Below are 12,127 nucleotides of genomic sequence, written 5' to 3' on the forward strand. Positions count from 1 at the left end.
TTGGCTGTGCAAACTTAAAGCAGAGACCACCATTGTCCAACACGCTGTGACAAATAAACATATATTTATTATTATTCCTGTAAAGACGTTTTATGCAATGACATGTTGACCCTGTTGAGCCCCGGATTACCAACGCTAAAATGTTCCTGCAATTCTCGGCATCCGACAGGAGAACAAATCTTCTTAGAATTACGGGAGGAAGTGAGATCAAACTAATTCATAAAAACAAGCGTTCGCGTCTGTGACGCCGTATAACCGAGGATCCGTTGGGTTTGCTTTGCCTCTACGGAGGTGGAAACAGTTAAGAGGATTAATCCTAGACACAGGGAACCTGTGTGTTTCTTCGACAAAGTGGGTCAAGAAAGGTTGTAGAAACGCCACTGGTTGCCCCTTCTGGAGAAAGTTTAGCCAATTTCTCCAACTTTTCAGGACATAAAGTCATTCTATATGTAGGAACATGTTGAGGATACAGAAGGTAAACCGACTTAAAACATGTTTTCAACTCTATCTAAACGTCATCCTGACCGCACAGAAAAAGAAGAAGTTACTCACGTGCCAAGTGTGGCGCTGAGACAGAGGCAGATTCCTTCTCTGCTGCGGACGTTTTTGTGTTTAAAGCCAGGAGTGAGCCTTTCCCACACGTTCTTGATAAGAAATAATGTTAAGAGAGGGAGAAAGGACGTCAGGAGGAACAAGAAGAAAAACGTCCAGGTTATAAACTTTGCTAAGCGGCGCACGAAGCACAGGGACGGTATCTGCAAGAAATGTTTGTGTGTCAACATAAAAGACAATGAGGTTGTAGCAGCGGTAATTTTTTTATTACCCAGAGGAGGGAGCCAAAACCAACAGATTCTAGTACCGAGAGTAAAAAGCATGGATATGATGTTAGGTTGATGCATCTGTATGAGGCTTAAGCATGTACTTTTACAACAGGTAAGACAAGCAGGATAATACAACAATTAACACAAATTGCTTGCTGCCAGATGTCTTTAAAGTTAACAAAAATATATGCATAATAAGTCCTAACTGGAATTTTTCTTGTTTTTGTTATTGTAGCTTATCCAAAGTTTCCTCCAAGGTGGCTTTATACGCAGCTATACCTTTAATCTGAAGACGCATGCAGGATTTATCTGCTCATGTCAGCATGTGTCTCACCATGGGTGACGCGGTCTGATCCATGAGGCGGAGGATGAGAGCTTGGCTGTTCTCCCTGACCTGATCCTTACTGTCACCCAGCCGGTCCACCAGAGCTGGCAAGACTACAAACAGAGTAAAAAAAAAGAGAAAAGACATGAGGGAAGGAACGCTGATGAGAGACAAGATGGGAATAAATCTGCTCAAGATTAAATGCAAGAAAATCAAACCACAAATGATGCTGAATTCAACAGTGTTTGGACATCAGAGGTAATAAAGACTGCCCCCAAGTGGAATGATTTCAAAACACAATAATAAACAAAAATAAAAGCTTAAATTTAGTAACACATGTAGGTTTTATCAGACTAAGAGACTCAATAACTTATAGAACATTTAACAACACAATCATAAACATGAGGCTTTGAAAGGTCGTGGAGAAAGAAAGAAAGGAAATGAGTAATGGACCGTGACTAAAATAACACCAAGGTCATCAAACGCTCACATATCAGCAAGCTCTATGTAATCCAGTGAGATAATGGAGAACAGAAAAGAGAGAGTCTTTAAATGCACAGCTGAAAAAATATGACAGCATTTTAAAGTTTAAATATCATTTGAAGCAGCATATTGGAGAGTCAAAGAAATTACTTACAAAATCTAATAATCCTCAACAATAATGTCTTCCCCTCACCCCATCTGCATCAGTAGTAAGGGCTAAAAAATGAAATAAACTTTCACTCTTGATGCTTCAAACCTGGACATGAATTGACATAGCGCTGACTTCATTAGAGTTCTACAGTAGATGTTATAAAGATGATAAATATTTAAATAAAGTAGGGGTGTCCGATTACCAATCTTTTAAAAAGCTTTAAAAACCTGCCGATTCCGATTTTGGCCAATACCAATTTTTTTGTCTGAAATGTTGCTCAATATAGTAAGAAAGTTGTTGTGTTGTCAACAGCGGGGTCACCATTGTTTATTGTAAATGTGCAGACATGACTTGGTGGGCCAGTCTGTCAGTCAAACCTTTCCCACCGGAGAACAAAAGAAGACAGTGGTTGATTCTTAGACCTTTGCCAAACTAGATAAGATCGGTGGATAAGATCGGCTTCACATGTAAAAATTGGCAGATCACCAATCTCCCAAAATGAAGGAAATCGACACGGATAAATCGGTGCACCCCTAAAATAAAGTATTTTTATATTTCTAAAGCATTCAAATGTGATCAGAATCAGTCAATGTCGGCCCTTTTTCTGGTTAAGTGAACACACCCTTACTTAACGCTGTGTCCAGTTTGTCTCAGAGGTCAAAGCTCAGATCTGAATGATTATGTCACATGCAGCTAGAGCGGGTTCCAGCTGCACGTCTGGATTATTTATGGTATGGCGTAAATAAAGCAGACACCATACAATAAATAATCCAAGTTTATGTCTTATTTCTCTCCATTCCATGCAAACAAACAGTAAAGGGGAATACTGATAGAGATTGTGACTTAGAATGTCAGCCATTAACAGCAACATGTTCTGTGTTTACTGAAAGTCACTTATTTCCATCATCAGTGAGGTTCTTATGGATGAAGTCACATGAAACCCAAATGGGGTAAAACTATTTAAAAAGACAAGCCTGCTGTTTACTGAGGCTGCAACTTAAACAAGGAGTAAAAATTCCAGAACTAAGCGAAAGGATGAGATTTAATGGTACATGCTATGTTTAGAATATTAGCTGTCTTTTTGAAATCACAAAGTTAAGGTAAGAGTATCTACTGTATATTAAATGAAAGGCAGAGAGAATCTGAGCTACAGTTATGGTAGCCGTGCTAACCGCTAATACGAAATGCTAAAAGCTGATTTTAGACCCGACGCTGCAATCACTTTGCATTTTATTTAATTAATAACAAACCACTTACAGAAAAAAAGGCTAGAGAAAGAACAGGAAAAGCAGACTCTTTATCAAAGATCCTAAAAAGAAAATGAAAACTGCTTCAAACTGGTATCAGCAAGTCAAAACTGAGATTGGAAATTGGCCGTGAAAGTGGAATCAGTGCATATCAATACTACATAGTTCTAATTGTTGTTTATAGAAAAAATATAGTTATAGTTTTGACATCAGAAACAAATCTAGTACGTTTTTTTTAATGTCCTATAATTAAAACAGAATGTTCTAAATTTAAATGAAACAAAAATAGAATATAAACCTCATAAAACTGTTGTTTTGCAACTTTATCTGGTTTGGTCCGACCCAATAATGACCTCTAACATTCATTCAATTAGATACACTGTCAATAGACAGAGCGGCTCATGTACACACCAACACACACACACTCCTACCCACATTCCCTGAATGAGACATCAGCAGAGGGAGTGATGTAATCTGTCCTTTAACTCAGTGTGGAAGTTATGCTACCACAACAGCTGGTTGCCTCGGCAACATGGACAATGTCCTCAAACATAAAACACGACAAGGGGGGGGGGGGGGGTGACTGTTGGACACGTCACTCAATGGAGTAAAAATGAAAACGTACACAAATCTCCCTTCAACAGCACAATCTCATTGATAGGTGACAGGAATGCTGGCCAATCACAGCCCGGCTTACCCGTCAATCTGCACACACCGACACGTAATGAAATCAGAGTGCAGCACAAAACGAGGTCTGCATGTTTCACCTCGGCTTCCACTTAGGATAACTTGGCCGGATGGCACGCAGCACTTTGTCAGAGTGCATGCACGCACATACGCTGTAAATTCAGCAGCGCTGTGCAATATGTCAGCCCTGTAAATCAATACAATCACTCAGTCTGAATGATCTCATCTTCCTCCTCCTCGTGTGCTGGTGGGTGGATGAAGAAAGGGAGCGTTGCAGGGGAAAGATGAAGTCACATTGAGGAGGGGATATTCCACAGTCAGCTTAGAAAACAAAAAAAAATTTAAAAAAAGCTTTTCAAACCAATCTGAAACGCACAGTTTCATAATAATAGCAGCTTAGTTTAGCAGCGTCCTTGACCACGACTGGATTGAAAATACGTCTGGTGGTGAACTGCACAGTGTGCTGATGAGGCCTGTAATCCTGGAGTGGCACTGCAGGGTTCAGCATGTTTGCTGGTGACAAGATGCAGTCTGGCTTTGCAGTGACACACACACGGCTGGCACTCACAGAACACACACATACACTCCCAATGAGTGTGAAATCTGATATAGGATTTAGCCACTAAGGTCATTAACACAAGGCGCGGTTATGGGGTGTAACAGGGTGACCTACAGCGCGGCCTAAGCATAGAGAAGTATACAAGATGAGGAATAGAAAAAGGGGACGGAGCCAGGAAGCAAAAAAGTGGAAGCGGGAGACAAAACAAAAACACACACACAGATGCTGAAAGGACAGTGACTATTTAACAAACTGCACCACTCATAAGAAAATAAACACAAAACTGATTTGCTTTTGTCCGTTAATACAAACAAGACTTTGGTATGAAAACAAGAAGGCAAATTTATGCGCGACTAACTCTATACCAGTAGATAAAGAGTTTGAGCCACGGGAAGAGAGAAAAGAAAGAGATCTTTATAATCACTTTTACAAAAATCTGAATAAGAAGTTTGTGTTGGCTTAAAAAAAAAAAAAGGGTTCAAACTGGTTTGTTGGTACATGTGCAACGAAGCTCCCGCTAAACTTGTTTTCACTTGTTTTGGGCGCTAAATGAAAACAAAGCCTGCCCAGCGGATGCAAGCTAACCTTTGGATTCAAGAAGAAAACACAATTTTTTAAAAAGTAAGTGAAATCTTACCTGTGCCCAAGTATCCTTTGAAGCGCTCTCCCATGCGGTCCACGAATGCCCCGCAGATGTCTATCCCTAACAAAGCCACCTGCAAAAGCACAGAGAGAAAGAAAAACAATGCTTATAACTGGCCGTTTCACCTTCATTTTTCCCACATCAAACCAACCAAACCAATTCATGTAAACCCGCAGAAACTAAAACTGAAATTTAATCATTCACACTGAATGAATTTAAATTTGCTCCTTCAGATAGCTCGCATATTACAGAAAAAATGCCCCAACTAAAAGACCTGGTTGAGTTTCTAAACATACTGACCATAGATCAAAAGCTAGCACGGATTTGGACAGATTAAAAACCTCAACATTATTACAACAGACAGCAACTGACGTGCTAAAAGACAAAACACACAGAAAAGTAGCTCACCGTACAAATAATGTCAATGCAAATGCTGCAAATTACTACACTGTTACAAATAGTACCGTCACATTTTAGCAGTACCAAACACGGCCCAGTCTCCGTCGGTCAGCGTTTACACCAATATTAGTTCATCAAATGGCAGAGCACCAAATTTAACCCGCCTATCCAGCGTAGGACTGCACACAAGTTCAGGCACCTAATTATCGCCCACACTTTCCAGAGTTCTCCCAGTCGATCCAAGGCGGACCCATCTTCCCCTTAGGATCTTTAATATGTGGATCTTTAATCTCCCACTGAAAGACTTTGCTTGCCAAAAATCCCAATGTAGAGAGCAGCTGTTCTGGTGCAGATCTGGAGAGCCAGGTTTGCCTCCCCATGTGTGGTTCCAGATTTTTGGAATAACTCCATATTAACACGCCCTGGTAGACGACACTGAATTGGTAGAAAAACATCACCCCTGTGTGTAAGTTTGCTCAAAAGATCTTTACTGATGTTTAAATCTCCTTGCATACTTGTCAGATTTAAAGTTTAGTGCAAGAGGCCAGTAGTTAATCCCACACAAAGAAAAAAAAAATGCAGCCAACTTTCTTAAAGTTAAAAATTCAGTTAAGACACTATTTAAATAACCCCTTGCACCATAAATATTAGCTTTTGACAACGCTAATATTCAGTGGGCAGACACATATTTGTGTCTGGAAGTGGAGTTTTTCCACTTTTCCTCTGATTAAGATCACATCCCGATGCTGCTGCGCTCCTGGAATGCTTTTTGTTGGCAGCGTTCCGGTAAAACTGCAACAGCCAAAAAGAAAATCCATTTAAAGAATATTTGCCAGACGGTCCAGCAATAAGATCAGAGCTGGACCGCAGTTTTTCCCCTATTTTGGTCAAAGGAAGACTGAAGCCAGGTGACTGTGTTTAAGGAGTGAGGAAAAGATGGAGACGAAGGACAAACAACATAACAGAAAACAAAAACTGATCAAACTGATGACTGACATATCAATGTTATTCAGGGGGAAAATTAGGGAAAAAAAGGGGGGAAAGCAACATGATTCATGATGGAAACATCCCTCAGGCTTCTTCTGCCCCTCCTCCACCCAACAAGCACCCACAACCATCTGGTATCATCCTCACAAGGAGGAACGGAGGAGAAGAAATGGAAAGGGCTACGCTTGTTATCAACCCTGACATTAGAATATCGAGGGAATAGGAGGTATGCGGAAGTGCTTTGCCAAAGTATTCATCTCTCTGCAATTTTTACACATTTTAAGTTACAACCACAAATTTGAATGTATGTTACAGAGATTTTTTTTTTTTTAGAAAACAAACCAACTTAATGGCAAGTAATTAGTTAAGTAAGGAACCAAGTGAGTGAAGTCTTTTTACAAATAGTCATTGAGAAAAACTGGCCACGGCCTGTCACAATGACAAATAACTTGTCCCAGAAATTATTGCAATAAATTATAATATTGCAGCAACACAATAAAATAATGGCATAATAATGCATGCTTGCTCTTTCAATGACTAATAAACTTTACCTTTGCACAGAGCACACGACACTGGAAGAGGAAGGCATTTTAATACAAAATTATTAAATAATTTAAAACAAAACAACTAAAAAATACATAAAAACTAAATAAAAACCACACACAACCTAAACCATGAATAAAACGGATTATGAAGTCTCTGTAAACCAAACTGCCCTTCAAAAAATATGAATCAGAAATTTGATTTATTACTTGTTGAGGCAGGCTTTGTAGGTTGCACATTTGTTTTTATTCTACTTGAATAAAATCAAGTATGGTTAACATAACATCTGAACAAAAGAAAACAGTTTCACACCATCAGTGTCATAAAGACAGTCTGTGTAGATGTGGCAGAAATGAAAAGAGGAAGTCCTAAAACTAGTCTTTCCTATTGCATTTCTATTTATGAACTGTACATATATATTTGTGTACATAAATAGATATGCACATTTATGGAATAGTGGTATGAAGTAACTGTTCATAGAAGCCATAACAAGTCCCATTTCAAAAAAGAAAAAGTTATGTGGTCCTAAAGTGACATTGTAAACACATCAAATCCTCAGTAAAGCACAGCGGTGGCAGCATAATGGTTTGGGGTTGCTACTGCAGCAATGGGAACAGCTCAGAGTCGATGGGAAGGAAATATAAAAAAAATCTCCAAAATATGTGACGTTTGTTGCTAAAACCTGACAGAAGCAGAGAAAGTTTACAGGTATAGGTGACAGGAGCAATGAGAGGGCAAAAAATAATGTTTTATTTACAAAACTAAAACATCTGAATATTGTACTAAGAAATGAAAAGGGGCTCGCAAACACATGATACCTTCCAGACTCTTAACCAGGGAGCTGGAGGAATATGAGACATTAAGACACTGTGCATAGTCAGCTCTATCTGAAAGGCTCTTTGTAAAGGCTCGGGTTCGTAGGTGTGGTGGCTTACCCAGCTAATTCGCATACCATGTAAATGGTGTACAGGGAGGCTTAAATTGATTTTGAGATAAGAAACAAATGTTTAAATACCTAAAGATGTCCATTTAGTTATTTCAACAGGACATTTAACTCCTGCTAAAGCTGAAGAAATATTCCAGTCTTAATGGGGGGAAAAAAGCAGATCATTCGATCATTCCAGCTTCCACTTATTCTCACTAAATTAAATCATTACTGAACCCTCCTCATTGGACAAAACTGCAAATGAGAGTGTTGTTGTTCCAAAGTGACAGAAAACATTAATTTTGATCTCAGAGTTTCACTCTAGATGCAATAAGCACATGTAGCTTTACCTCTAATCACCAATACACAGCAGAGAAATTAAATAACAATAAAAAAAATTGGAACCATTGTCTGTACCCACCAACCAATAATGACTGTGTCACAACAGTTCCTGCAGCTGCTTCCCACAAAGCTGCATTGAATTCTCTGCGCTGGAAGGTTTGGGTTTTTTTTTTTTCCTATTAAGCACCTGCAGGAAGAGCTAGCCTTGCCGAGCAGCAGGCTAAGTCCCAACATTTGACATGGCTTGAGTGGAAGATATTCTTTTTTTAGATATTATCTCACTTTGAGATTTCCAGGTTTTTGAAAACAATGAAAAACACTGGCGGAACATTTTTAAATGAAGGACTTGCCTAATAAAATATCTGGCTCTTTGGGTCCATCTGTTTCCTATTAAACGGCGATTGCGCGCCAGGAGTAGCGTTGCTGCGTTTTTGGGGCTCTGACAAACAAGGCATGACCGTTTAAGCAGAAACGCACAAATCACAACATCCGGGCTTCACTGTCTGGTAATCTAATCTGTCCCCGATCACTGCCAGAAGTGTTCAGTCATCTTAACTTGACCTGCACATATGCAGCGTCGTGCATTATTAATGCTTCCTGTTTGCATTTTACAGATACGGCCACTTGTGATGATGAGATCAGGGTTCATGAAGTGAATCTGCTGTTCGGCAGAGAAGAATACAAAGAATGCCAACCCAAGGAACAGTTTTCACTTTAATTCCTTACAGGTGCTTGAGCGTAAAAGCTTCACTTTCAACACACTGAAACATGTCTGTGGGTCTTGACTTGCACCTTTTGTTTTTTGACAGTGTCATTTTTCAGTTTTTGCTCTCCATTAAACGCCTTCTCTGTTCACCCCCCCCCCTCACATCAACTTTGTTTTTCCTCCATCAGGTCTCCTCTATTCGCCATCACCTTGCTGACTCAGTGTCTTCTTGAAACTCATCCAGCTTTCTGTTCGACAGCGACAGAAAAGATAAAAGCCTGTTGGTAAGATGACCTTTCCGGGGGACGCAAACCCTACCCATTAGCAGCACATGTCAATATAAAAACAGCCAGAATAAAAGGAAAATGCTGGCTTGTGCATAGGACGCTGCACATAAAGCAGAAACATTACACTGCAGCACATCAAGAAGCAACAGTCATGTAAATTTATGTTACGATTCTGCAATGTCTTTAGTTAATCGTTGCTTTTTATCTACTTTGATTTACGTTATTATGATGCTGAGGCTCTACTTTTATTGTTTTACAGTACTTTGGTCAACACCTATTGGTTTTAAATATGTTCATAAATACATTCCACTTCCGTTTCTAAGACTAATTTGAAATTTTGCATACAAAAATGTACTTAAATGTATCACAACATGAATGCACACTTGTATAAATACATGGGTACTGATATAAATTCAGTATTATTTGACAATTGAGATTCGCACAGAGTAGCAGTGACAACTTGATGCAAGCCAAGGCAGACGAAATGTGCTTTTAGGAGGCTTTGTTATGCTGAACACACCATCACCGTGTTCACATCTTGCTGAGTAATACATCTATTAACTCCAAATGCAACTTGTGAATTAAATTTTAGCCTAACTACAACAAATGCGTTGAGCTGCTTTGAGTAGCACGCAGAGAAAAGTGCAAAAATATCACTTCTGTTTTTTCTGGAATCAAATTACTACTGAGAGTACACTGAGGGACACAAAGGAAAAAGTGAGAAATGTTTTTTTTTAAAAAGGAACAAAAGACACCCAAATAAACTGAGGTTACAGGAAAAAAGGGACAAAAATTAAAGGTCATAACAATGAGCCTCCTAACCCCTCCCCCATTCCATCTATAATTCCCCCTGTAGTCCACAGTCCTGACAAAGAGTCTATCGCAGACACAGACAAGCTCAACCAAAACGATAACAGAAAGCCCAAGAAACCACAGGAATGCGCAGGAAAAGTACCTAGTCAGTGGGAAATTTAAAAATGCCTGCCTCCAACGTAGCAGGATTAGACTGCTGGCCTGCCACAGACAAAAGCTCTCTGCTTCTCACTAATTCCTGGGAGCACATTCACATTAAAAGTGCCTACAAAGCTTTAATGAGTTTACATGTTTCTAGTCTGAATCATAGTTTTCTAATAAGATTTTCATCTTAATGTTAGTCAATCAGGTCTGTTTTAGTTTCAGTGAAAGCAGCATCTTTGTACACAACGAGGCATTTACCGATCCACTGTTTTTACGCTCAGAAGGCAAATTAGTTAAAAAAAATAATACACGAAGAGGCCAGCAGGATGCTCGTCTAGCACCACGACACCCTCACACGATGACTGGGCTGGTTTTTACCCCCCGTACCTTGAAATTGCTGGAGTTGATCCATCCCGTTAACTCGTCTATGGTCTTGTCAAGCCGAGGCTTGTCCTGCTCCACGTCCGGGGAGCGATCTGGGTCGTTCAGGTAGTCTATGAGGTTCTGGCCGACCTGCAGTCTGCGTGTAACGTCCTTCTGCAGTACCTGCTGGTAAAAATAGTCCATGTTGTCATGATCCTCCATTGGGCACCCAGTGCCGAGCGGCCAGCTAGTGAAGCCGGGCCAAAGATCGAAGACAACGGTCCAGTCGACGGGGTGTAGAGAGGCTGAAATGCGAACTGTAGTCCAGTCAAGGAGCAAGGGGGGAGTGCAGTCCAGATAGTTTTCGACTCAAATTTGATCATCAATGTCTGTTCGATTAAAGATACTTATTACTTTGGTACACACATCATCCCCCAAAATAAACCAAAAAACTCCACTTGATTCGTTGCGTTAAAGTTGTTGTTTCTTTTTTTGTTACTTTCCTCAACAAAAAAAAGACCTCAAAACTCAGCGAAACTTAATTAAACGTACAACTGCACTGAACCACGCTAAGGTTTCTCTGTAAATCTGCCAAATAACGACAAGCCAAAAGTCGTTATTTACTATCTGTTATGCTAACAGAAATAGCACTTGGCTAGTTAGCGCCCATACAAATAGCTTCACGTAGGCTAGCTCAGCTTAGCTAACGGCCTATCGCCGGACTCCGCTCTGCTCTCCTACTTCATGGCCACCGGCGCAAAAGTCTGTTAGGCTGCGATGCGGTCTGCGGGAAAGTTGTACCAAACTCCCGCAACTAAAATAATAACTCCAGTCCTGCGTTAACCGATCCCGTTTTAGTCCAGAAGTATAGTAATCGTTGCTTGAAGTGAACCCGCTCAGAGCTGCTGGGAGGCTGCGCGTTGCCGGGGACTGCAGTTAATCAGGGGGTGCGACCACCAATCCTTGATCACCGCACAGCTAGCCAACACGATGCCTGATGTAAAATAACAACAAAAAGGACTTTGACTGACTACTTACTTAATTTTATTTACAGAATAAAGGTAATAATAATTTTTAAAACACGTATAATTTTTAAAAAATAAATTCTTCGGGATAATTTTCTTCCCAAATTCAGAAATTACACCTTATTTATGTGGGCGTGTCTTCTCTCAGCATGGCCCTTTGGTGACATCTAGATGCCGAACTGCCGCAGTTTTCTTCAGAACGGCCCCTCAGATGTAGAGATAAAATCCACTGAGAACTTACCAATGTTTTGGCAAAAATACATTATTTTCTCCTAACTCAGATTGTCGCCACTTCGGGTCTTTTTTTTTTTTTTTTTTAAAGCCATTTTAAATAAAAATACAGAACTTTACCATAGAGGAGATTTGCATACAGTGAAACATTTACAGAATCAAAATGGGTATGGATTCTGGAAATAAGTATTTTCCATGCACAATATTTTTACTTGAATTAGAAATTTTGAAAACAAATTCTATAATTTTCCAGATTGTGGTGGAACATTGGTTTCATTAAAGAGACATGAATGGTTTACTATTAGTCATCTTTATTTGTTCATTTGTCTATTTTTTCATGTATTTCTTTATTTTTCTTAAACATAAAACTGTTAAAACTGTCAGAGGACATTAGTATAACAACCAGTCATGCCAGCTATGTATCCATCTAAATCTTAATCTTCCTT

The 12,127-nt window shown here is 39.7% G+C and overlaps 1 protein-coding gene across 21 annotated transcripts in view; it reads right to left on the reverse strand.

Moving 5' to 3' along the window:
• Positions 1-11,365, reverse strand: part of clasp2 (cytoplasmic linker associated protein 2) — a 59,888-nt gene extending 48,523 nt beyond the window's left edge. For all 21 annotated transcript variants that reach the window (XM_023344752.1, XM_023344751.1, XM_023344749.1 and 18 more), the window contains exons 1-4: positions 10,450-11,365; positions 4,911-4,989; positions 1,156-1,259; positions 553-644 (exon numbers count right to left, since the gene is read on the reverse strand). In XM_023344752.1, the coding sequence (XP_023200520.1) occupies positions 553-644; positions 1,156-1,259; positions 4,911-4,989; positions 10,450-10,647 (473 nt within the window). In that variant the 5' untranslated portion in view covers positions 10,648-11,365. The remainder of the gene's footprint in view (positions 1-552; positions 645-1,155; positions 1,260-4,910; positions 4,990-10,449) is intronic.
• Positions 11,366-12,127: the final 762 nt, after the last annotated feature.

The sequence above is a fragment of the Xiphophorus maculatus genome, chromosome 13, assembly GCF_002775205.1.
Source record: "Xiphophorus maculatus strain JP 163 A chromosome 13, X_maculatus-5.0-male, whole genome shotgun sequence".
Classification (NCBI taxonomy): domain Eukaryota; kingdom Metazoa; phylum Chordata; class Actinopteri; order Cyprinodontiformes; family Poeciliidae; genus Xiphophorus; species Xiphophorus maculatus.